Source organism: Podarcis tiliguerta (genome assembly GCF_965153285.1).
Source record: "Podarcis tiliguerta genome assembly, chromosome: 2".
Lineage (NCBI taxonomy): Eukaryota > Metazoa > Chordata > Lepidosauria > Squamata > Lacertidae > Podarcis > Podarcis tiliguerta.
The window spans coordinates 7,880,599-7,905,587 of record NC_139535.1 but is presented as its reverse complement, the minus strand read 5'-3'; the positions used below and the strand labels follow the sequence as shown (position 1 = coordinate 7,905,587).

Sequence of the window (24,989 nt, the reverse complement as noted above, 5' to 3'; positions counted from 1 at the left end):
CTTCACATGTTGAATGTGTAATTCCCGGGAAATCGTTTCTGGTGATGGCGTGTGTGTATGTGTGTCTCTGTGCTGTCTGTCTACAACCTAACACATACATAGCACTGAAAGGTAAGTCAGATCACATGTAGTCCACATGAGATTCTAACAACATTTAGTGAATTTTCTGATGTTGACCATCTGATGTTGACTTTTGAAGCAGAAGGCAGTGCATCTGTAGAAAGGAGTGACTGAAGGTTTGGGTTGCTGCAGCTCTAATAAATTCTTGACCTCTGTTGGACCCTGTTCCTGCAGGAAGACACATGTTTGTATTTCAGGCAGATGCCCCTAATCTTGGACTAATTCCTGATGCGGATGCTGTAGGAGTCACAGTTGTGTTAATCACCCGCACCTACAGAGGTCAAGAATTTATTAGAGCTGGCTATTATGTGAACAGTGAGTATACTGAAACAGAATTGAGAGAAAATCCTCCGGTAAAACCAGATTTTTCTAAGCTCCAGAGGAATATTTTGGCATCTAACCCCAGGGTCACAAGATTCCACATTAATTGGGAGGACAACACTGAAAAACTGACAGATGCAGAGAGCAGCAACCCAAACCTTCAGCCGCTCCCTTCTACAGATGCACTAACTTCTGCTTCAAAAGGATGGTCAACATCAGAAAATTCATTAAATGTTATGTTAGCATCTCATATGGACTGCATGGGCCCTGACTTACCTTTCAGCACTATGTACCATAGATTCCGGCGTATTGAGCGACTGGGTGTGTAAGATGACCCCCCAAATTGGCAGCTGCCAATTTGGGGGGTCGATTTATATGGCCAGTCTTATACGTGGCAGCTTCGCTGGGCAGCGGCAGTAGGCGGTGGGCTCCCCATCAGGAGGAAGGTGCCTGGTGAAGCTGCCCAGCAATGCTAAGCTGGCTTCGCTGGGCGGCTTCCTCCCGGTGTGGAGCCAGCCGACCACTGCCACTGCCCAGTGAACCCATACCCGGCGTATAAGACGACCCCCAACTTTTTGGAGGATTTTCCGGGGTTAAAAAGTCATCTTATACGCTGGAAAAGGTCCGTATAGTTAAAGATATGGTTTTCCCAGTAGTGATGTATGGAAGTGAGAGCTGGACCATAAAGAAGGCTGATCGCCGAAGAATTGATGCTTTTGAATTATGGTGCTGGAGGAGACTCTTGAGAGTCCCATGGACTGCAAGAAGATCAAACCTCTCCATTCTGAAGGAGATCAGCCCTGAGTGCTCACTGGAAGGACAGATCCTGAAGCTGAGGCTCCAAGACTGTGGCCACCTCATGAGAAGAGAAGACTCCCTGGAAAAGACCCTGATGTTGGGAAAGATGGAGGGCGCAAGGAGAAGGGGATGACAGAGGACGAGATGGTTGGACAGTGTTCTTGAAGCTACCAGCATGGGTTTGACCAAACTGTGGGAGGCAGTGGAAGACAGGAGTGCCTGGCGTGCTCTGGTCCATGGGGTCATGAAGAGTCGGACATGACTAAACGACGAAACAACAAATACGCTGGAATCTACAGTATGTGTTAGGATGTAGACAGACTTAAAATAGGATTCGGCAGATTGAGAGAGGAGATGGCTGTCAATGGCTACTATGAGCCACAATGGCAATGCTCTCTCCCCGCTGCGGTTAGGGGCCCGTTCCCTGCTTCTGCCACCCTCCAAAGTCCCGAGGGGCGGAGAGCTGCCTCACCTGCTGCTCCCACCTCTTGGGCTCCCGGGGCCTCCTCAGGAAGCCCTCGGCCAGGGCCACCGCCTGGGCGCAGGTCTCCGGCCCCCATTCCCTCACCCAGCTCTGGATCTCGGGCGGCAGGATGGTGAGAAACTGCTCCAGGATCAGCAGCTCCAGGATCTGCTCCTTGGTGTGCCGCTCGGGCTCCAGCCACTGGCGGCACAATTCCCGCAGCCGGACGCAGACCTCGCGGGGCCCCTCGGCCTCCCGGTAGCCGAACTGCCGGAAGCGCCGGCGCTGGGACTCGGCGCTGACCAGGCCCGGCCTCGAGCTCTCGGCCTTTAACTTCCCGCTGGCGCCGTCGCCCCTCTCTCTGCCTTCCGGAGGGTGTTGGGGGCTTGGCTGCGGCTCTCCCGAGAAGGGCCGGGCCGCCCAGTCCCCTCGGGGCCACATCCAGGCGTCGGCGGCTCCCTCAAAGGCCTTGCTGCTCTCCTCCCACGCCGCGGGCAGCTGCGGGTTGCCCCAGCCCGGGTGCGGGGACTGAACCGCCTTCAGGAACTCCTGCCAGGGACCGTCCCAGCCCTGCGGGATCCCATCGCCCGGCTCCTGCTTCACTTGCTGCGAGGCCGGCCATCGCAGGAGCTCCGCCGCCATGCTGGCCGGAACGGTTTTCCTGGCTCTTTTGTTGACGTCCTTGTCGGGTTTGGGGCCTGCTGCGTCGTCTTCCTCCTCGCCTGTTCTCTCTCCGGCCCGAGGCCCTTGCTCAAGCACTGGCTGGTAGGGAAGGGCTAAGGACATGGCAGCGCCACTTCCCACGGCGGCCATCTTCTCCCTCTCTCGGCCTAGAAATGTTAAGAACACAACAAAATCACCTCTCTAGATCAGGCCTAGTTGAGCCCGGTTCTCGGTTTCCTACCGTGAGCAGCCTGACTACCTCAGAAGGCAGCAAGGCTCTCTTTAAAGCAGAGGTTGGAGGGCCATTTGTCAGGGATCCTTTAGCTGTGGTTTCTGTGTTGCTGGGGGGTTGGCTAGCTGACCTTTGTGGGTCCCTTTAACTCAACAATTCCATGGTAGTAATAAAAAAAGAACAATAAAAAGCCTAATGGAGCTGGATATAGGAAGCTGCTTTATATACAATTGCACTATGGCAGCAGGTCTCCTGCGTTTCAGGTGAGGCCTTCCCAGCCGTACTTGGACATGCCAGGGATTTAACCTGGAACCTTCTGCATGCAGGGCAGAATCTCTAACCGTTCCTACTTCTCCAGCATCAATGAATAATAAAATTACAGAGTTGGAGAGGACCCACAGTCATCGAGTCCAACCCCCTGCAATGAATGCAATTTCAGACAGAGACTTTCCTGTTAGATTGTCACGGCTACTGGAGATCTAAAACCCTGTCCACCTTGAAAAACAGATTTAATTTCAGGAAGAGCTTTGAGTTGCTAACTATTATTATTGTCACTGATTTATTCATCGCCTTCTGAACCACCCTCTCTCATGGTGATTTATATATAAGGTAATTAAAAGCAGTTAAAACAGACAAAGATAACAAATGGGTTTATAACAAGACTAAAATCCCTAGCAAAGAAGACACTTGTGGTAAAGACTCCCTTTATCCAGCTGGGAAAACCTGTTGGAATAAAAATGTCTTCCACGGTTCCCCAAATGCAGATTGACAGGGATTCTATTCCACAGAACAGGGGCAGCCACACTACAGGCCCTGCTCTGAGCTTATGGACAGTGGGCTTCTGAGATCTTTGGAACTTGCAGTGATTTTTTCTCCAGACTGCAGCGATGTGCTGGGTACAGAAGGGATAAGGCGGTCTCTTAAGTTGTGGTACAGGGAGACCGCAAGGAAGCTACCAGCATTTCTATTCTCTGGCAATGCTCCTGTGTTACTAACAGCCTCACACACGGTGGGTTCAACAGGTGCAGCTCCCCATCCAGATCAGTGGGCAACCAGATGTAATAATAATAATAATAATAATAATAATAAATTTTATTTATATCCTGCCCTCCCCAGCCGAAGCCGGGCTCAGGGCGGCTAACAACAATCAAATAATCAAACAATCAAATAATCAAACATTCTAAAAACATTTCAATTATAAAAATTAATTAAAATCAAATTGATGGCAACCGTTAAGCAAAATTCTGTGCAGGTTGCCAGAGGAGGGAGTCAGGCTGCGCCCTAACCAAAGGCCTGGTGGAACAACTCTGTCTTGCAGGCCCTGCAGAAAGATGTCAGGTCCCGCAGGGCCCTAGTCTCTTGTGACAGAGCGTTCCACCAGATTGGAGCCACAGCCGAGAAAGCCCTGGCTCTAGTTGAGGCCAGCCTAACCTCTCTGAGGCCTGGGACCTTCAGGATGTTTTTATTTGCAGACCGTAGGTTCCTCTGTAGGGCATACCAGGAGAGGCGGTCCCGTAGGTACGAGAGTCCTAGGCCATATAGGGCTTTAAAGGTAAAAGTGACTGTGGGTTCCCTGTTGCAGTTACGCAGAAGGGGCTGACCGGAACCAGCACAGCTTGCAGAAGGGAGGTGCTTGGCATGTGACCTATGGGTCTCCATGTGCAGCACCGGCATTAAATGTTATCTTATGGTGCCTCCTGTTTCCCTGCTCACTGCAGTCAATACCAAGCTATTTCTTTTTATTGATTTATTAAATTTGTCAGTCGCTTTATCTTGCCCAGGGCAACCGAAAGCAACTTAAAACACTGATTGCAATGAGAGCTGCAAGGACCAATGGCCTGATTCAGAAAAAGGCAACTTCCTCTCTTCCTCACGGTTAACCGCAGCCATCAAATATATAAAAAAGCAAAACATAACAGCCAACAGCAATCGAACCCTCAAAACAAAACTGATCCAACTAAAAGGGGAAGGGCGTAAATAGCTCAGAGGCAGGACAGCTGATCTGCATGCAGAAGGTCCCAGGTAGGGCTGGGAGAGGGTGTCCCCTGCCTGAGACCCTGGAATGCATCAAACTAAGCTCTACTCATAATAGATCCACTCAAATGAATGAACCTAGATTAGTCATGTCTGTTCACTTTAGTGGATCTGCCTTGAGCGAGACTAGAAATGGCACCATGGGAGAGCTGCTGCCAGTCAGTGTAGGCAAGTCTCAGGCAGATGGAGCAACTTGGTATAAGGCAGCTTCCTTTGTTCCTTTGCAACTTGTCCCCAAGGAACGAGAAACAAAATTAAATAAAATCCTCTCTTCTGCACAACGGCTAAAAGACCCAGGAATCTCCCTTTCCTTGAGAAGGTACCTTCTAGGGAGGCAGGCCACTGGCCCATCAAGCTAAATACAGTCAGTCTACACTGACTGGCAGCAGCTCTGGAGGGTTTGGGGGCAAGGGACAACCCTACCTGGAGATGCTGGGGACTGAATCTGGCACCTCCTGCACGCAATACAGATGCTCTACCCCTGAGCTACACCCCTTTCGGTGAGGATCAACTAGTAACACCTCTGCGCTTCACCTGCTGAACATCTGCCTGCTGCGCTAAAAAAAAGAAAGAAGAAAAACACAGAGAAACCTGATTTGGGAACCTGCGAGAGGAAAATGAGCAGCTAGAGATGGGTGCAGGGTTAGTGACAGAAACAGCCCACAAATCCTAACCTGCAAAGGCACATATGCATTTTCAACCCCCACCCCCACGGCAGGATCCCTCCGCCCCCCACCCAGGGGACCCCCCCCCCAGCTCCCATTTTCCAAATCTCAAGGCTTTGCTTCTCCTCCTCCTCCTCGCCCGCCCGTCTGCCTTTTGTCCTTCAATGCAGAAGCCCCAGCTTAAGGCTCACCCTTGGAAGGCAGCACCCCCTCCCCCACGTGGGAGGCAGGAGGCGGGGCAGGAAGGAAGGAAGCCAGGAAGAAGGAACCCTTCTCTATGGATCGCCTTCACTTCCTGCTCCCGTGTTTTCCCGCGACTTGTCTAGGCCCACGCGGCTCTTTGGCCACCTTAACTCTTTCAGCACCACATCACCCCAGGCACTTGGCCTCGCCAGTCTCTCAGAGTGATGCATTAAAAAAAAAAAAAAAGTTCCATTTTTATATGAAAACTTTGCAATTGACTTTGAACTCATCCTTCCTGAGAGAGAGACGAATAACAAACTTACTAGCCTGACTAATATGTTTTGGATATTGTATGCGCTGCAGGGATGTTGATTTATTGGTTTTTGGTTTTAAATCATCACCTGCTTTTATCTACTATTTCTTTTTTTAAAGTTGTATCAGCTGCTTGTGTTGTGTCAGTTTGTTGCTTTGACACGTATAACATTGACAGCTGTATTGCTTCCCCCCTTTTTTCTGTTTTATTTTTTTTAAAAAAGTTGGAAGGGACCCCAGAGATCATCCAGCCCAACCCACTGCAGTGCAGGAATCTCAGCTAAAGCATCCATGACAGATGGCCACCCAACCTCCAAGGAAGGAGAGTCCACCACCTCCCGAGGGAGTCCTTTCCACTGCCGAACAGCTCTGATTGTCAGAAAGTTTTTCTGTATGTCCATCGACTCCGCACGGGGTGGGGGCTTCAGATCAGCCATGATGAAGCTCACTGGGTGGGGGGCGGGGTGGAATGAGGAGGGAGAGAACTGCGTACGCTGCGTTGAGCTCCGTTGGAGGAAAAAAAGGGGAATATAAATGCAATAAATAAAACATCTTGACCTAAGCACTACCAAGGGATGGATTTCGAGAGCTTGCGAGTCAGAATGCGGCGGGGGGTGGTCCTTCTCTGCAAAAAGAAGCTTGCAAAAAAGTGCTGTTGGGTACAATCAACTTTGCACGGCTCCAGCCAGCAGAGGGCAGGTGGGGAAACCAGCCGATCGCCCGGGGAAAATGCACTTTGCACTTTCCCAGGAATCCTACCAAGGCTCCTCCTCTTCCTCCCTTCCTTCCTTCTCTCCATTACTCCCTCTCTCACACGCTCTCTCTCTGTCTCTTTCTCTTCCTATGTAAAATCCATGTGGTTCAGCGCCTAGGCTTGCAATCTGAAGTCGTCCTTGCAAATATAAATAAACCGTAAGTCAGGAGACTCTTCTCCCCCACCCCCCCACCCCCGATTTCCAATAGGGCGCGTTTTATTTGATATTTCAAGCAATGCTAGTTGATGCGCGGATGAGACTGGGGAACTGGGTGGGTGCCGCTTCCAAGTTTTTAACACTTGCAAACCAGCAGCCAACTAATGAAAAACCCAAGAATATTGAGTCGGACCATCGGTTCACCACGCTTAGCGTTGCCTGCGCAGACTGGCAGCGGCTCTCTAAGGTATCTGGTATCTCCAGTTAGGGCTGAGAGAGACACTCCCTGCCCCAAATCCTGGAGAGCTGCTGTCAGTGTGGACAGGTCTGAGCTAGGTGGACCACTGGCCTCGCTCCATAAAGCTGCCTCTATTCCCAGAGGAGTGGGATAGATGCTCCAGCCATGCAAGGTTGACACCCACTCTGTGTGTTTGTGTGTTTGCTTTCCTTTCATTAGCTAAGCCAGGAGTTCCTGGTTTCTGTCAGGGAAGCACTTCCTTAGAGCAAGATTGCCCTTAGAATCATAGCATCATAGAATCATAGAGTTGGAAGAGACCACAAGGGCCATCGAGTCCAACCCCCTGCCAAGCAGGAAACACCATCAGAGCACTCCTGACATATGGTTGTCAAGCCTCTGCTTAAAGACCTCCAAAGAAGGAGACTCCACCACACTCCTTGGCAGCAAATTCCACTGTTGAACAGCTCTTACTGTCAGGAAGTTCTTCCTAATGTTTAGGTGGAATCTTCTTTCTTGTAGTTTGGATCCATTGCTCCGTGTCCGCTTCTCTGGAGCAGCAGAAAACAACCTTTCTCCCTCCTCTCTGTGACATCCTTTGATATATTTGAACATGGCTATCATATCCCCCCCTAACCTCCTCTTCTCCAGGCTAAACATGCCCAGCTCCCTTAGCCGTTCCTCATAAGGCATCGTTTCCTTGTATGTTTGCAGCCGACTCCATCACCTTTGCCACAAGTGGCTGAAGCCAGAGACACACCAAGACTCAGAACCTGGACCTGGCAATCCTGCCTGGAGCAGTTCCGGGCTCTCCTCCCCCCGGAGATGGAGAATTGGGTGATGGGATGCAGAAAGGAGACCAGTTCCCTGGCCAGAGGTTCCCACCTGAGCCGGGCAGAGGACATGAAGCAGGAGGAGGAACAGCAGGTGAGAGATGGCTTCATCCAGGTGCTTACACTTTAGGTCAGTGGTTTTGAATACAGTGGTACCTTGGTTCTCAAATGCCTTGGTACTCAAACAACTTGGAACCCAAACACTGCAAACCCGGAAGGAAGTGTTCCAGTTTGCGAACTTTTTTTCGGAAGCTGAACATGCTCCATTTTGAATGCCACACTTCCGTTTTGAGTGTTACGTTGACGATTTGAGTGCCACATTTCTGTTTTGAGTGTTAACGCTGAGGTCTGTCTGTTTTTGATATTTATTTTGCCTTTTTTGTTTTTGCGGTTCTTCTTTTGTGACTGTGTGGAACCCAGTTCAGCTACTGGCTGATTGTGTGACTGCAGTACATGGTTTATTGCTTTCATTTTATGGATCAATGGTCTCATCAGATAGTAAAATTCATGTTAAATTGCTGTTTTAGGGGTTGTTTTTAAAAGTCTGGAACGGAGTATTCCATTTTGCATTACTTTCTATGGGAAAGCATGTGGGGAGGTTTACTTTAGCAGAGTTAAACAATCCCCTTTTTAAGTTTATGCAGCGAACAGCTTGTTGCTGACTCGTCTGAGTTCTACTAATAAAGATGCCTTCCTGGTTAAAAAATCCCTTTGAATCCCTCTTAAAGAATACACACACGAATCTGATTCATGTTAATATAAAACTGTTTTACTCTCAGATTCATTCTGGTTTACAGAACTGTACCTGAAGGCAGAGGGACGCGGGTGGCGCTGTGGGTTAAAGCCTCAGCGCCTAGGGCTTGCCGATCGAAAGGTCGGCGGTTCGAATCCCCGCGGCGGGGTGCGCTCCCGCTGTTCGGTCCCAGCGTCTGCCAACCTAGCAGTTCGAAAGCACTCTCGGGTGCAAGTAGATGAATAGGGACCGCTTACTAGCGGGAAGGTAAACAGCGTTTCCGTGTGCGGCTCTGGCTCGCCAGAGCAGCGATGTCACGCTGGCCACGTGACCCGGAAGTGTCTCCGGACAGCGCTGGCCCCCGGCCTCTTTGAGTGAGATGGGCGCACAACCCTAGAGTCTGTCAAGACTGGCCCGTACGGGCAGGGGTACCTTTACCTTTACCTTTACCTGAAGGCAGGCTGAGGTTACATAACAAGCAAATAAACTATACCAGAGGGAAGATGGTCCTGAGGTGATTAAAACTGAGCAGTTACCTTTCAAAACTACCAGCAACTGACAAACTGGTTGTCACAGCAACCGGTTAGAACATGGAGGCCGTTAGTCGGAATGTTGCACTTGACTGCAGCTTTACATCCCACAAAGCACGCCTTGGTTTTAATAATAATAATAATTTATTATTTATACTCCGCCCAGCCACTCTGGGCAGCTTCCAACCAAATATCAAAAACAATACAGCAACAGACATTAAAAACCTCCCTAAACAGGGTCGCCTTCAGGTGTCTTTTAAAAGTAAAATAGTTGTTTATTGCCTTGACATCTACTGGGAGGGCGTTCCACAGGGCAGGCGCCACTACCGAGAAGGCCCTCTGCCTGGTTCTCTGTAACCTCACTTCTCGCAGGGAGGGAACCACCAGAAGGCCCTCGGCACTGGACTTCAATGTCCGGGCAGAAGGATGGGGATGGAGACGCTTCTTCAGGTCTACTGCGCTGAGGCTGTTTAGGGCTTTAAAGGTCAGCACCAACACTTTGAATTGTGCCCGGAAACGTACTGGGAGCCAATGTAGATTTTTCAGGACCGGTGTTATATGGTCTCAGCAGCCACTCCCAGTCACCAGTCTAGTTGCCGCATTCTGGATTAGTTGCAGTTTCCGGGTCACCTTCAAAGGTAGCCCCATGTAGAGCGCATTGCAGTAGTCCAAGCGGGAGATAACCAGAGCATGCACCACTCTGGCGAGACAGTCCGCAGGCAGGTAGAGTCTCAGCCTGCATACCAGATGGAGCTGGTAAACTGCTGCCCTGGACACAGAATTGGAATGCTTTGGTTTTGGAACGGACTTCCGGAACGGATTAAGTTTGAGAACCAGGTTACCACTGTATGTAGGTCAGTGATCCACATTTTAAGCGCGGGGGTACACAAGACTCTGGACCGGGATTCCGGTCTTGTTTAAAACTGCGCCCATGACTCTGTGGCACAATGCACAGGAGCGTAGGAAGGGGGGGGGGCAGTGGGGGCGGCCCGCCCTGTGTGCCCTCACTGAGGGGAGTGACTTGGCACGTCGCCCACCTGCGATTCCCAAGCCCACCCTGAGCCGTCGGGTTAGGATGGGAGCTGCACTGCTTTGCCAGCAGCATCCCCCCCTTCCCCCTTTGTTTTGACAGCTATGGGGAGGCTTAGGAGTTGCAGGCCAGCGGCACGCCAAATGTCCACCATGGGTGGACTGCTCCACTCCGTCCCCCTGGGCGACTTGCTCCACCCCGGCTGCAGGGCACACGTACTGTTCCAGGCAGTGGTGTAGCGTGGGTTGTCAGCACCCGGGGCAAGGCAAGTAATTTGCGCCCCCTAAACTGGGGCAAGGCAAGTAATTTGCGCCCCCCCCCCCCCGCTGCACTGTCCCTCCCCCAGATAGTCCCTCGCTCTCTCTCCGCACCGCACCGCATGCCTGGCACCCTCCCCTCCGCAGTGGTCAGCGACCCGGCGGCTCGGATTGGATTCGCACAGCCAGCACTGCAGTGAGAGAGAGTGAGTGAGCCAGGTAGGGGCAGAGAGCTGCGAGTGCGATGTTGCGCCCGGTGCGGCCGGGCCCCCCAGCACCCCCCACGCTATGCCACTGGTTCCAGTCACCCAAGCAGCTATCCTGTGCCTGCGAGGGCACCCTCCGCACCATGCCCCCCCCTGGAAGCGCGCCCTCCCTGGGCCGGGTGGGCATATGCTCCACCACTGACAATACAGACTTTTTGTCATTGGAACAATTCCCCATGGAGGGAGGGGGGGCACTCCCTTCTGGAACTAGCTGTGGTTTTGTTATCTTTGGGAAGGAATGTCTGACGTGGCCTTGGAAGCGAGCAGAGAATTTCCAGCTGGAAAAAGACTGGATTTGAACACGGAATACGAAGCTGGGAAACAACACTGGACTGTGGAGAAACAAACCACACTTGCTGATATGGAATATAGCTATTAAGGTTTACTTGTTGTTGTTGTTTTGCTGTATACAGGGATGTAGAGGGACAGCTGATGGATAAATAATACCGGTAAAAAATTGGGGGATGGCATCTAGAGATAAATTGAGATTATGAGCAGCAGCAAGGGTTTATCATGGACGTACCTCATAAGGAGAGTGGGAAGATAGTTTTGGAGAATTGTATTAAATTGAATTAATTTGGCAAGATTTGTAATAAGGTGGAAAATCAATAAAAGTAACTGGGGGCTGGGACTCAAACAATTCCTCATGGATGGCAAGTTGCACAGAACTTACTGTTTCTCCTGATGCTTTGACCACATTCCCATGATTAAAGCATTTTAAAGCTTTCCCCAAAGAATTCTGGGAGCTGTAGTTTGTTAAGGATGCTGAGGTTGTAAAGTATCCATGACAGAGGGCCATCCAAACTCTGCTTAAAAACCTTCAGCGAAGGAGAGTCCACCACCTCCATTCCACTGTTGAACAGCTTTTCCCGACAGAAAGATCTTCCCAATATTTACTCAAAATCTCCTTTCCTGCAACGACTTGGAGGATGGACTCAAGGGCATCCTGATCAAATTTGCAGATGACACCAAACTGGGAGGGGTGGCTAACACCCCAGAGGACAGGATCACACTTCAAAACGACCTTGACAGATTAGAGAACTGGGCAAAAACAAACAATATGAACTTTAACAGGGAGAAATGTAAAGTATTGCACTTGGGCAAAAAAAATGAGAGGCACAAATACAAGATGGGTGACACCTGTCTTGAGAGCAGTACATGTGAAAAGGATCTAGGAGTCTTGGTTGACCACAAACTTGACATGAGCCAACAGTGTGACGCGGCAGCTAAAAAAGCCAATGCAATTCTGGGCTGCATCAATAGGAGTATAGCATCTAGATCAAGGGAAGTAATAGTGCCACTGTATTCTGCTCTGGTCAGACCTCACCTGGAGTACTGTGTCCAGTTCTGGGCACCACAGTTCAAGAAGGACACTGACAAACTGGAACGTGTCCAGAGGAGGGCAACCAAAATGGTCAAAGGCCTGGAAACGATGCCTTATGAGGAACGGCTAAGGGAGCTGGGCATGTTTAGCCTGGAGAAGAGGAGGTTAAGGGGTGATATGATAGCCATGTTCAAATATATAAAAGGATGTCACATAGAGGAGGGAGAAAGGTTGTTTTCTGCTGCTCCAGAGAAGCGGACACGGAGCAATGGATCCAAACTACAAGAAAGAAGATTCCACCTAAACATTAGGAAGAACTTCCTGACAGTAAGAGCTGTTCGACAGTGGAATTTGCTGCCAAGGAGTGTGGTGGAGTCTCCTTCTTTGGAGGTCTTTAAGCAGAGGCTTGACAACCATATGTCAGGAGTGCTCTGATGGTGTTTCCTGCTTGGCAGGGGGTTGGACTCGATGGCCCTTGTGGTCTCTTCCAACTCTATGATTCTATGATTCTATGAACTTGAAGCCATTGGTTTGGGTCCTGCCCTCCAGAGCTGGAGAAAACAAGCTTGCTCCCTCCTCCATGTGGCAGCCCTAGAGATATTTGACGTGGCTCTCATTTCTTCTCTCAGTCTCCTCTTTTCCAAGCTAAACATACCCAGCTCCTTCAAGTGCTCCTCATAAGGCTTAATCTCCAGACCCTTGATCATCTTGCTTGCCCTCCTCTGTACACATTCCAACTTGTCAAAATCCTTCTTAGATTGTGGTGCCCAGAAATGGGTACAGTATTCCAGGTGTTGTCTGACCAAAGCAGAATAGAGTGGGACTATTACTTCCCTTGATTTGGAGACTAGACTTCTGTTGATGCAGCCTAGAATTGTGTTAGGTTTTTTTGCTGCTGCATCACGCTGTTGACTCATGTTAAGCTTGTGGTCCACCAAGACCCCTGGATCTTTTTCACATCCAGTGGTACCTCGGGTTACATACACTTCAGGTTACATACGCTTCAGGTTACAGACTCCGCTAACCCAGAAATAGTACCTCGGGTTAAGAACTTTGCTTCAGGGTGAGAGCAGAAATTGTGCTCCGGCGGCGCAGCGGCAGAGGGAGGCCCCATTAGCTAAAGTGGTGCTTCAGGTTAAGAACAGTTTCAGCTTAAGAACGGACCTCCGGAACGAATTAAGTACCGTATTTTTCGCTCTATAAGACGCACCAGACCACAAGACGCACCTAGTTTTTGGAGGAGGAAAACAATAAAAAAAATTTCTGAATCTCAGAAGCCAGAACAGCAAGAGGGATCGCTGTGCAGTGAAAGCAGCAATCCCTCTTGCTGTTCTGGCTTCTGGGATAGCTGCGCAGCCTGCATTCGCTCCATAAGACGCACACACATTTCCCCTTACTTTTTAGGAGGGAAAAAGTGAGTCTTATAGAGCAAAAAATACGGTACTTAACCCGAGGTACCACTGTATACTGCTAGTCAGCCAGGTACCCCCCATCCTATATTTGTGCAGCTGGTTCTTCCTGCCTAAGTGCAGAACCAGACATTTGTCAACATTCAAATTCATTTTGTTAGCTTGCGCCCAGTTCTCCAATCCTGTTCCCACAGCGGTCAACCAGATGCCCTAATGGGAAACCTGTTGGAATATTCTAGAAAGAACTTGAGGATTGATCTTGGACAGGTTGCTAGGCAACAGAAAAATCTCCCCAGCAACGGGTGCCTTTATTAAGGGCATGTGGTCAATAAATGTCAGTCTGTGTGTAAATGAACAGAAGTGCAAATGAGTCAGCAATTGAGTTTCTGGCCAGATGGCTAGAGGAGAAGGAATTGTGTTGTTTTATTTGACCAATGTAATTTTTTTTGGTAAATAATAAAGATTCTCTGTAGAAAGAAACTCTGCTGTAAGCCTTAAAAGAATAAAACCCAAGAGTAGGTGCAGAGCATACCCATCATAGCTAGAGGCCTTCAATAGCTCTCTCCTCCAATAATTTGTCTAATCCTCTTTTAAAGCCATCAGAGTTGGTGGCCATCGCTTGCCTCCTGGGTGGGTGGGTGTGACCCCCCCCCCGTGGGCGGAGCCAGAGGCAAAAAGTGGGTGGAGCAATGAATGTGACTCTTAACTTTGGTATAGTAAGCATCGTTCTAGCTGTGCAAGCAAGAGACATGCTAATAATAATAATAATAATAATAATAATAATAATAATATCTTTATTGTCATTGCCCCCTTCGGGGACAACGAAATTACTTGGCTGCTCCATAAAAACACTAATTAAAAAAATATAGTAAAAATACAGCAAAGGAGATTTGATGACTTTCAAAGTCCGGGCTTCCCATTCAGGGCCGAGATCGCTCTGGAGAAGAAGCTGTTCTTAAGACGGCTCGTTCTTGTCTTCATCGTCCTGTATCTCCGTCCCGACGGCAAGAGCTCGAAGAGACAGTGACCAGGATGCGATGGATCTTTTACTATGTCCAGTGCCTTCCTATGGCACCTTGTGGCATAAATCTGCTCTAAGGTGGAGAGTGGGCAGCCAACAATGCTCTCTGCTGCCTTCACAACCCTGCGCAACCCCATCCTGTCCTGGGTAGTACAGCTTCCGTACCACACACATAAGCCATAAGTAAGCACGCTCTCAATGGCACAGTGATAGAAGGCAAGCAGCAGTTTCTGCGGAAGATGGTTTTTCCTTAGTATTCTCAAAAAATACAGTCTCTGCTGCGCCTTCTTCACAAGCCCCCTTGTGTTGACACTCCAGGACAGATCCTCTTGTAATTCAATGCCCAAAAATCTGAACGTTGTTACCCTCTCCACACAGACCCCATCAATCAAAAGTGGCTGGACGCTGCTCTTCTGTCTCCTGAAGTCCACCACAAGTTCCTTTGTCTTCCTTGTATTTATGAGCAAGTTGTTAGCTCTGCACCACTCTGTCAGCCGCTCCACCTCATCTCTATAATCCATTTCAAGTGGTACGTTCCAACCGGGGGAAAGCCCTTGAGGAGGTGTGGCCTTGGAGGGGGGTTCAGAGGGCCAGGCAGAGAGGTCTGGAGGTCCACATTTGGCCTGAGGTGCCCCCCGCTGTTGCAAAGGTCTAAAATGCCCTCCGACCTCCTTTTGTCTCCCTTACAGATGGTGAAAACAACAGAACCACAGAATTGCAGAACTGGAGAATTAGAAGGGGCATCTAGTCAGACGCCCCGCGGTGCAGGAATCGCAGTCCTGGTCTTGTGGCCGCCACCCCCGGACGAGAGCCCCTGCTCCGTTGCAAAAATGATGGTGACGTTTTCTTCCAGACCGTCTTCTCCTCTGCGTGGAGCAGAAACTGTTTCTGGAGAGCTGCTGAATCGGTTGCAGGAAGAAGGAATGGAGAGCTTTGCAGGATCTGCCCCTTCCCCTCGGCTTCTGGTACTGTTGCCCAATGTGCAGGCTTTGAATGCTCTGCATCAGGCATAGGCAACCTCGACCCTCCATGTGTTTTGGGACTACAACTCCCACGATCCCTAGGACCAGTGGTCAGGGATGATGGGAATTGTAGTCCCAAAACATCTGGAGGGCCGAGGCTGCCTATGCCTGCTCTGCATAGTTTCTGTTTTCTTTTTGCAGCTCTAATATGTTCTTCCTTAGCTTTGGAAGAGCCTGGCTGCAAGTTCAGGCCAGTGGCCAGCCAGATGCCACAGTGGAAATCCTGCAAGCAAGATATGAGCTCCACAGCCTCGCTCTCCCCACTTGTGATTCCCAGCGCCTGGTATTCAATCCCATTGACATCTTTAGGATTTCCTTTCAGTAAGAACATACAAAGAGCCGATTGGATCAAGCCAAGAGCCCATCTAGTCCAGCATCCTGTTCTCCCAGTGGCAGTTTCCGAGCACAATACAAAGCGTTGGTGCTGACTTTTAAAGCCCTAAACAGGCTTGGCCCAGTATTTCTGAAGGAGTGTCTCCACCCCCATCGTTCTGCCCAGACACAGAGATCTAGCTCTGAGGGCCTTCTGGCAGTTCCCTCCCTGCAAGAAGTGAGCTTACAGGGAACCAGGCAGAGGGCCTTCTTGGTAGTGGCACCTGCCCTGTGGAACGCCCTCCCATCAGATGTCAAGGAGATAAACAACTATCTGACTTTTAGAAGACATCTGAAAGCAGCCCTGTTTAGGGAAGCTTTTAATGGTTGATGTTTTATTCTATTTTCAGTATCTGTTGGGAGCCACCCAGAGTGGCTGGGGAAACCCAGCCACATGGGCAGGGTATTATTATTATTATTATTATTATTATTATTATTATTATTATTATTAACAACCAGATGCCCTAGTGCAGGAAATGAGCACATCAGTGCTGCTCTCGCTACCCTTCCCAAAAAGTGGTATTCAGAGCGCCTTTGAAAAGCTTTATTAGCTACCAATGATGCTTTGAAAGAGGATTAAACAAATTCAGGGAGGATGAGGCCACTGGTGGCAACGAACCCTGACGGTGGTGGACCGGGCAATAATGCTTCTGAATGCCAGTTGGTGAAAACCACAGCAGAGGAGAAGGCTCTTCTGCTCAGGTGTTGCTTGAGGGTTTCGTACAGATTTATGTCTTGCCAAATGCAAGGTGGTTCTTTTAAAATGAGATCCAGAAGCAATACGAAATACACAAGTGAATGAGAAGATTAAATATTTCATTCTGAAACAGCAAGCAATGTATACAGACCAAGCGAACACTTCAATCTGCCACTTGGAAGGCCTCAAGAAGCCTCAGTTTGCACGGATCTGCGGCCGATCAGTCCATGCATGAGCTTCATAGAAACCTAGCCTAGACTATCTGATTTTATATATAGCCTGTGTGGCGACTGGCTACATGCAGATCATCCATTAGCCATCCCCTCCCAATACCTCACTTTCTAAAAAACAATGTCCAACATCAAAGAAGGTACCGTATTTTTCGCCCTATAGGACGCACCGGCCCATAGGACACACCTAGTTTTGGAAGGGGGGGGAAGGAAAAAAAAATCCCCCCCAGGGGCGGGGCAAGCCCGAGCTTCCCCCAACCCCAGCCCCCAGAACAGGCAGCTCTCCGCAAGCCTTGGGAGACCGTTGCGACTTCCCGCCGGGCTCCCACTGCTTGCGGATATCTGCCTGAAGCCCAAACCAGGTCGGGGAACAGCAGGATGGCGGCGCTGAGCCTCCCCGCTGTCCCCCGAGCTTGCGGGGCTGGCGGCGGGGAGAAGCGCGCTTCTCCCCGCCGCCAGCCTCCAAACCAGGTCAGGGAACCGAAGCCCAGTTCGCACCCCAGGTTTCGAGATGCAGGCTGCTATCCGCAAGCCTAGGGAGCCCAACGGGAACTCCCGCGGGCTCCCAAGGCTTGCTGAGAGCTTCCTGAAGCCTGGAGAGCGAGAGGGGTCAGTGCGCACCGACCCCTCTCCCTCTCCAGGCTTCAGCGAAAGCCTGCATTCGCCCCATAGGACGCACACACATTTCCCCTTCATTTTTGGAGGTGGAAAAGTGCGTCCTATAGGGCGAAAAATACGGTACCCAGCATTATCCTCCCAACTGATTATGGCAGCTGTGTGTGGGGATTTACCGCCTCCCAGCATTTTCAGGACATTAAAGACTCTTCCCACGCCATCAAAAAACTTAACAAGAGCGAGGAAGGGGGAAGGAACACAGGCAGGAAGGGTAACCGTGTCAGATCACTAAGTCCCCGATACATTCAAAATAAATTTAAAAATTATCCAGTAGCACCTTAGAGATCAACTAAGTTTGTTCTGGGTATAAGCTTTTGTGTGCATGCACACTTCTTCAGATTCTTCAGGTATTCTTCAGATTCTTCACAAAATTTTACACCCAGAACAAACTTATTTGGTCTATGGTGCTACTGGACATTTTTTAATTTTTATTCTTTTCTGACTGTGTCAGACCAGCACGGCTACCTACCTGATCCTCAATACATTTTTGGCTTCCAAGTGCATTTCCCATACAGTATGTAGTTAGCCATTGTGAAAACGGGGAGTTGAAGTAGATGGGTCATAGGCCTGATCCAGCAAAGCTCTTGACATGTTCTCCAGCAAGGGTGACTGCTTTTCCAGGGAGAAACCGACCTTGTCTAGTAGCCACAACGGCTATGTTCCACCTCCACGATCGGAGGCACCATAACTCGGAAGTAACATTCGCTGGGGAACAAGAGAGGCCTCTTGTGCTCAGATCCTGCATCCCATTGGGGCTTCTGGGCTCTTCAGACATCCTTTGGATTCCGCAGGGGAACCTGCAGTCACCTCGCCTTAAGGATTGCTAAATTATCTGTGAGATAAAGCTCTTCCCTTTTTTGTGCTTTCAGGGCCCGGTGACCTTTGAGGATGTGACCGTGCATTTCACAGAGGAGGAGTGGGCCCTTCTGGATCCGGGCCAGAGGGCCTTGCACAGAGAAGTCATGGAGGAGAATTACAGGAATCTGGCCTCTCTGGGTTAGTCTCCTCTTAGCTTGAGGTTCCCCAACCATCCAGGACAGCATCATAAGATCATAGCACAAGGTCTCAGTTGTTGTCCCTGCTGCTTTTGAGCTCTGCTGACAGAGGCGCTAAGGATGAAATGTGTGACCTGATACATACTGAGGGCTTTGTTGTTGTTGTTTAGTCATTTAGTCGTGTCCGACTCTTCATGACCCCCTGGACCAGAGCACGCCAGGCACTCCTGTCTTCCACTGCCTCCCACAGTTTGGTCAAACTCATGCTGGTAGCTTTGAGAACGCTGTCCAACCATCTCGTCCTCTGTCGTCCCCTTCTCCTTGTGCCCTCCATCTTTCCCAGCATCAGGGTCTTTTCCAGGGAGTCTTCTCTTCTCATGAGGTGGCCAAAGTATTGGAGCCTCAGCTTCAGGATCTGTCCTTCCAGTGAAAACTCAGGGCTGATTTCCTTAAGAATGGATGCGTTTGATCTTCTTGCAGTCCATGGGACTCTCAAGAGTCTCCTCCAGCACCATAATTCAAAAGCATCCATTCTTCGGTGATTAGCCTTCTTTATGGTCCAGCTCTCACTTCCATACATCACTACTGGGAAAACCATGGCTTTTACTATACAGATCTTTGTTGGCAAGGTGATGTCTCTGCTTTTTAAGGTGCTGTCTAGGTTTGTCATTGCTTTTCTCCCAAGAAGCAGGCATCTTTTAATTTCCGAGGGCTAGATACAATTAAATAGTTATGCTAGTGGGGTGTAAAATGAACCCCACAAGTGCCGTGGGTCTATTTTTCTCTCCTCTCTTCTGCTTGTGTGGCCCTCCAAATCAGTTCTGGCAAGTTGGGAGAACCTCAGGCACAACACGAGGGGATTAGGAGAGGGGAGATTTTGTTGCCAGGCAAGTGTGATGTCAAATTTGGTCTGGGCTTCCAGAGCTCTATAATACACAACCTTCAATTTTGAGGGTCCGATCTACAAAGCAAATTTATCTGACCTACCAAGACGCCACTGATTTTGGCAGCAGATGCAAAAAGATGAGGGGTGGGTGCAGCCCAGTGTTCTGATGAGGATGAAACCCTACTCCTTCCTGCTTCTCAGACCCATCTGAGAACTCCCAGCCCAGTTGAGGTGGGGGCTGTGTGCTTGTGTGTGTCCTGTGTGTGTACATGCAAGGTTGTATGTGTGAGAAAGACAATGTGGAGTGGCCATGCTCACCTTTGGCTACACTTACCACATTTTTCGCTCTATAGGATGCACCCGACCATATGACGCACCTAGTTTTAGAGAGGGAGAACAAGAGGAAAAATATATCTCCCTCTCTGCGCAGCGCCCCTTCAGCAAAGCAGCAGGAGAAACGGAGCCCCTTCCATTTCTCCTCCCACTTTGCTGAAGGGGTGCTGTGCAGAGAGGGAAAGCTGCGCAGCACCTCTCCAGCGAAGCGAAGCCAGGAGAGCAAGAGGGATCGGTGTGCTCCGTAGGCTTCGCGTTGCTTTCGCTGAAGCCATGGAGCCTTCATTCGCTCCATAAGACGCACACACTTCCTCTTAATTTTTGGAGGGGAAAAAGTGCTTCTTATAGAACGAAAAACACAGTGCCTTCGGCATGCGGCCCGCAGGAGCATTGATCAAGGGTGAACGCGGCCCAGTCTTAGTGCCCATCAACAGTGGCTGCCCCCTGACTATCCTTCCCCTTCTGCTTTTCACACAGACAATAATTGGGATTGTTCTCGAACTTTGATGTCCGTTCTTCCCTGATCAGGTCTCTCTTTGTATTCCTGCAGGTGATGGGAGGGAGAGCAGTGAAGAGAATGAACCCCAGGGAATTAAAACTGAAGCAGAAGAGAATTTGAGGAAGGACACTGTTTTTCCAGACGGTGCTGGCTTCAATGAAACTCTGATGCTGGAAAAACATCATACAGGCAAGAAACAGGAAAAGGTCTCTCCTTGTGTAAGAAACCCACCTAGAATATTGAATCCCAGCACCCTTGGAAGAAAACATAATGGGGATAAACTGTTTCAATGTTCAGAGTGTGAAAAGAGCTTCAAGTACAAGTCACTTCTTCGTCTACATGAAAGAACCCACACAGAAGGGAAGCACTATAAATGTTCAGAGAACAGAAAGAGTGTCCGTTTGAGCTCCAAGCTTCCTGCTCATCAAGAAATCCACACTGGGGGGGAACTATATAAGTGCTCAGTGTGTGGAAATAACTTCGCTGATAGCAATAAACTGTCTAAACATGAAAGAATCCACACAGAAGGGAAACCGCATAAATGTTCAGAGTGCGGAAAGTGTTTCCGACAGACCTACAACCTTTTTAATCATCAAAGAATCCACACTGGAGAAAAACCATATAAATGCACAGAGTGTGGAAAGAGCTTCACAGACCGTAGTGGCCTTACTCGTCATCAGAGAACCCACACAGGAGAGAAACCACATAAATGTTCCAATTGCGGAAAGTGCTTCAGCCGCTACAGTCACCTTCTTAGTCATCAAAGAATCCACACAGGGGAGAAACCGTATAAATGCTTGGAGTGTGGAAAGGGCTTTGCTCAGAGCTCTGCGCTTCTTTCTCACCAAAAAGTCCATTCAGGAGAGAGACCGTTTAAATGTTCTGAGTGCGAAAAGTGTTTCCGTCTGAGCTCCAAACTTCTTGATCATCAAAAAATCCACACTGGAGAAAAACTATATAAGTGCTCAGTGTGTAAAAGCAGCTTTGCGTACAAGAGACACCTTTCCTTACACTCAAGAATTCACACAGGATAAACCATATAAATGCTTAGTGTGTGGAAAGAGCTTCACTCAGAGCTGTGTGCTGTTAAATAAAGAATCCATTCTGGAGGGAAACAGTATAAATGCTCAGCGTGTGGAAAAAGCTTAAGAGATCATAGTAGCCATTCTCGTCATCAGAGAAGCCACATAAATGTTCCAATTGTGGAAAGTGCTTCAGCCAGAATAGTGACCTTCTTAATTATCAGACACTCTACATGTGAGTTTGGGAAAAGCTTTGGTTGTAGCCAAGCCCTTGCTTTACACACAAGGGAGAAAGCATTTTCATGTTCAGAGTGTGGAAAGTACTTTGACCATAAGTTACTAACTACCAAAGGGCCCTTACAGGTGAGAAGTTATATAAATGTTCAGAATGTGGAAAGAGCCAAAGCAATAGACTCTTTAACCATAAAATTTTGCAGAGAAAGAATATCATTGTTTGGGATGTGGAAAGGGCTTCAGCTGAAGGGTACGTCTTAGTACGGAATGCGGGTGGCACTGTGATCTAAACCACTGAGCCACATGAGCTTGCAGATCGTAAGATTGGCGGTTCGAATCCTCACGATGGGGGTGAGCGCCCGTTGCTCGGTCCCTGCTCCTACCAACCTAGCAGTTTGAAAGCATACCAGTGTGAGTAAATAAATAGGTACCACTGCGGTGGGAAGGTAAATGGTGTTTCCAGGTGCTCTGGCAATTGTCACAGTGTTGTGCCAAAAATGGTTAAGTCATGCTGGCCTCATGACGCAGAAAAGCTGTCTGCAGACGAACGCCGGCTCCCTCGGCCTGAAAGCGGAGATGAGCGCTGCACCCCGATAGTTGAATTTGAATGGACTTTAGTGCACATCAGAAACCCCATACAGGAACGAAATCATATTAAGGTCCACTGAATGGAAAGAGCTTCAGCCACGTTGGTGGCTTTAGTTTCCATCAGTGAGTCCACACCGGAAAAGAACCATATACAGTGGTACCTTCATTCTCGAATGGCTTCGGTCCAAAACAAATCGGCTTCTGAATGCTGCAAACCTGGAAGTAAGTGTTGTGGTTTGCGAATTTTTTTGGAAGCTGAACGTCGGACGTGGCTTCCAATTGAGTGCAGGAAGCTCCTTCAGCCAATCGGAAGCCGTGCCTTGGTTTTCAAACAGTTTCAGGAGTCGAATGGACTCCTGGAACAGATTAAGTTCGACAACCAAGGTATCACCGTAGTTCCATGGAAAGAGTTTTCAGGTGAGCAGAGTGGTTGCATAGCACCACCAAATCCACACAAGGGAATAAGTCATTTAAGTCATTCAGTCAGATGTGGTATCTGTCACAAGGAAAGCACCGGAAAGACCATAGTCTCTTTTGCACATAACGCCAAAGTGTGGTTAACAGAAGAAGAGCTTGCTGGATCCTCCATCCTCCTCCATTGATGGACTTACCCTCCTTTAATTTCTCTAAACCTCTCTTAAAGCCATCCAAGTTGGTGGCCGTCGCTGTTTCCTGCTGGAGTGAGTTCCACAGTTTATCTATGTAAAATAAGTATTTTCCTTTACCTGTTCTGAATTTTCCAGCTTCATTGGATATCCACAAGTTTTCATGTTGTGAGAGAGGGACAAAAACTTTCCTCTGTCGACTTTCTTCCTGCCATGCATAGTTTTGCAAACGTCTGTCATATCATCTCTTGCTTGCCTTTTTTCTATAAATGATGTTTTACTAAACCGTGGCTTAGTGATATCTGTGAAACTTACCCAGCAGTTTAACTGTGGTCTGTTAAATATTATTAAAAGTCACTTGCTAACAAAAGTTTGTAATCCTCATTTGACATTAGCCAGGGTTTTGTGTTATATGTGAATGCAGGGATTTACTGCTAAAAGCTACAGAGCCATGAATGAAGAGGGGCCAACAATGGAAATGGTTCTCAAGGTTTGGCTGCTCTGATATTAAGTGAATTTCTGCCCAGTGCCTCGGCTTCAGCTATGGCTTGTTAACTATGGTTCACCTTGACAGTAATAAACCATAGCTTAGCATTATGTGAGAGCTAAGCCAGTGAATCTTAGGAATGTTGGCTGAGAAACAGTTTCTACCCAAATGCAATTCTGGTTTTAAACGCAGTATAAGGAGTCTCTATAGTATATTGTATTTTAAAATGGGGTTTCAGAGTTTTTAGGGGTTTTTGAATGTCTTGTGTAGATTTTTCAATTTCATTGTTCTGTATGGGACAATGACAATAAAGAAAAATAAAAGGAAAAAAAGCATGGAATGATTGTGCCAAAAGATTCACACCGAAGGAACATCCTATAAATAACTAAGACCAGAGTGTTTTTGAGCAATTGAACACTAGTCCAGGATTTCAAAGTGACGTCTGGGGGGAATCCAGATCTTTGGTATTCAAACTGAAAAATTATATTTTGGGGGGCATTTTCGTAAAAAAAGAGCTAAACTTTGGGGTTTGTTTGGTTTTTTAAAAAAAGTTCATTAATATTTGGGTCTTCCTAGAAAAAATTGAACAACTTGACTTTTTGAAATATGGCAATCCTAACACTAGTAAGAAGCAGAGGGAACTTCAGGGTGGTGGACCATAGTCAGCCTGTGGCAGAAACACATGCCAATTGTAAGGGGATTGACATCTCCCACATGCTCCTACTGAAATATATTTTAAAAACCAGGTATTCACGAAGAAAGGGACATGGATAGCAAACAGGTTCAAAAGTGGCAACAGCATAATTCCACAGACGGTGGAATTTGCTGCCAAGGAGTGTGGTGGAGTCTCCTTCTTTGGAGGTCTTTAAGCAGAGGCTTGACAACCATATGTCAGGAGTGCTCTGATGGTGTTTCCTGCTTGGCAGGGGGTTGGACTCAACGACCCTTGTGGTCTCTTCCAACTCGATGATAATTAAAGTTTGGGGAGCGAGAGACGGAATAGCTCATCTCTTATTACATATTGGCAGTGACATCCTCCAAGGAAATGTTTCGGCAGTGCCGGATTAAACCATGTGGAGGCCCTTAGGCCGCTGAAATCTCGGGGAGGAGCCTTGCAAATTATCTCCTAATAACGTTTTTTATTTTACCAAATATTGAACCAAATCAATATTACTTGGATCTGTTGTCACAGGGTCCCTAAAAGGTGTGGGGCCCGTAGGCTGGGACCTGCACTGCCTCTTTGGTAACCTGGCACTGTGTTTCAGCTGTGCGAGAGGCGGAAGAAAGCCAGCCGTGAAGTAACTCCTCAGGAGATGGGCCACAGCTGAGTATGCACAATGTCAGATTTGTTCAGATCCCCACGCATCTTGGCCAGCCTTCCCCGCAGGGTTGTTGTGCATGTTGGTAGGGGAGAGCCATGCATGGCACTAGGCGGTCCCTGGTGGGGTTTAAATGCAGCCCACTAAGATGAATGGTCCAGACTGAACCAAAGCAACCCCCACCCCCATCCCTCCAGAAGACCCGGGCTGCACAATCCCAGACACATACAGTGAAGAATACAGTGTTTTAATAATTATTTATTTTCTTTTTCTATTATTTATTATTATTTTTATGCGTGTGTCTCAAAATCTATGCCTGACTTGAAACTACACACATATTTTTCAAATTTTCTGACTTCCCTTTTGGGCAAATCTAGCACATCACAAAACATGTACTGTATTTCAAAACATAATTTTCTAAAAAATTGCGTGTGTGCAGTGAAACAGATGCCGACAACCAAAATGGTCAAAGGCCTGGAAACGATGCCTTATGAGGAACGGCTAAGGGAGCTGGGCATGTTTAGCCTGGAGAAGAGGAGGTTAAGGGGTGATATGATAGCCATGTTCAAATATATAAAAGGATGTCACATAGAGGAGGGAGAAAGGTTGTTTTCTGCTGCTCCAGAGAAGCGGACACGGAGCAATGGATCCAAACTACAAGAAAGAAGATTCCACCTAAACATTA

At 48.5% G+C, this 24,989-nt stretch overlaps 2 protein-coding genes and 1 long non-coding RNA gene across 11 annotated transcripts in view; 2 read left to right on the top strand and 1 right to left on the bottom strand.

Moving 5' to 3' along the window:
• Positions 1–5,060, top strand: part of LOC310671060 — a 184,643-nt gene extending 179,583 nt beyond the window's left edge. The window contains exons 2-3 of the long non-coding RNA XR_014507731.1: positions 3,207–3,655; positions 4,150–5,060. This is a non-coding gene — a long non-coding RNA (uncharacterized lncRNA). The remainder of the gene's footprint in view (positions 1–3,206; positions 3,656–4,149) is intronic.
• LOC310670292 (uncharacterized protein) overlaps positions 1–24,989 on the bottom strand; it is a 197,115-nt gene that overhangs the window by 4,217 nt on the left and 167,909 nt on the right. For 2 of the 6 annotated variants that reach the window (XM_083425419.1, XM_083425421.1), the window contains exons 1-2: positions 5,055–5,187; positions 1,712–2,532 (exon numbers count right to left, since the gene is read on the bottom strand). In XM_083425419.1, the coding sequence (XP_083281545.1) occupies positions 1,712–2,515 (804 nt within the window). In that variant the 5' untranslated portion in view covers positions 2,516–2,532; positions 5,055–5,187. Of the gene's footprint in view, positions 1–1,711; positions 2,533–5,054; positions 5,188–5,487; positions 5,665–24,989 lie in introns of those variants that run through there. The other 4 variants (XM_083425417.1, XM_083425416.1, XM_083425420.1 and 1 more) reach the window with 3 other exon arrangements.
• LOC310670544 (uncharacterized protein) lies at positions 6,029–22,882 on the top strand. 4 transcript variants are annotated; one of them, XM_083426048.1, is made up of 5 exons: positions 6,029–6,243; positions 7,652–7,864; positions 15,030–15,305; positions 18,206–18,332; positions 20,101–21,165. In XM_083426048.1, exons 2-5 carry the CDS (start codon positions 7,763–7,765, stop codon positions 21,081–21,083), a joined length of 1,488 nt encoding a protein of 495 aa, XP_083282174.1. In that variant the 5' UTR covers positions 6,029–6,243; positions 7,652–7,762; the 3' UTR covers positions 21,084–21,165. The 4 variants fall into 4 exon arrangements, with proteins under 4 accessions (XP_083282174.1, XP_083282173.1, XP_083282175.1 ...); XM_083426047.1 differs by lacking the exon at positions 6,029–6,243 and adding an exon at positions 6,437–6,703 and having other exon boundaries at positions 20,101–22,882; XM_083426049.1 differs by lacking the exons at positions 6,029–6,243; positions 7,652–7,864 and adding an exon at positions 6,580–6,703.

Excerpts from the sequence above, each read along its gene's own strand:
- LOC310670544 (XM_083426047.1), top strand. The coding sequence starts at position 7,763 with ATGGAGAATTGGGTGATGGGATGCAGAAAGGAGACCAGTTCCCTGGCC. Across the intron at positions 7,865-15,029 it reads AGCAGGAGGAGGAACAGCAG|ATGGTGAAAACAACAGAACC; the intron begins GTGAGAGATGGC and ends TCTCCCTTACAG. Across the intron at positions 18,333-20,100 it reads CAGGAATCTGGCCTCTCTGG|GTGATGGGAGGGAGAGCAGT; the intron begins GTTAGTCTCCTC and ends GTATTCCTGCAG.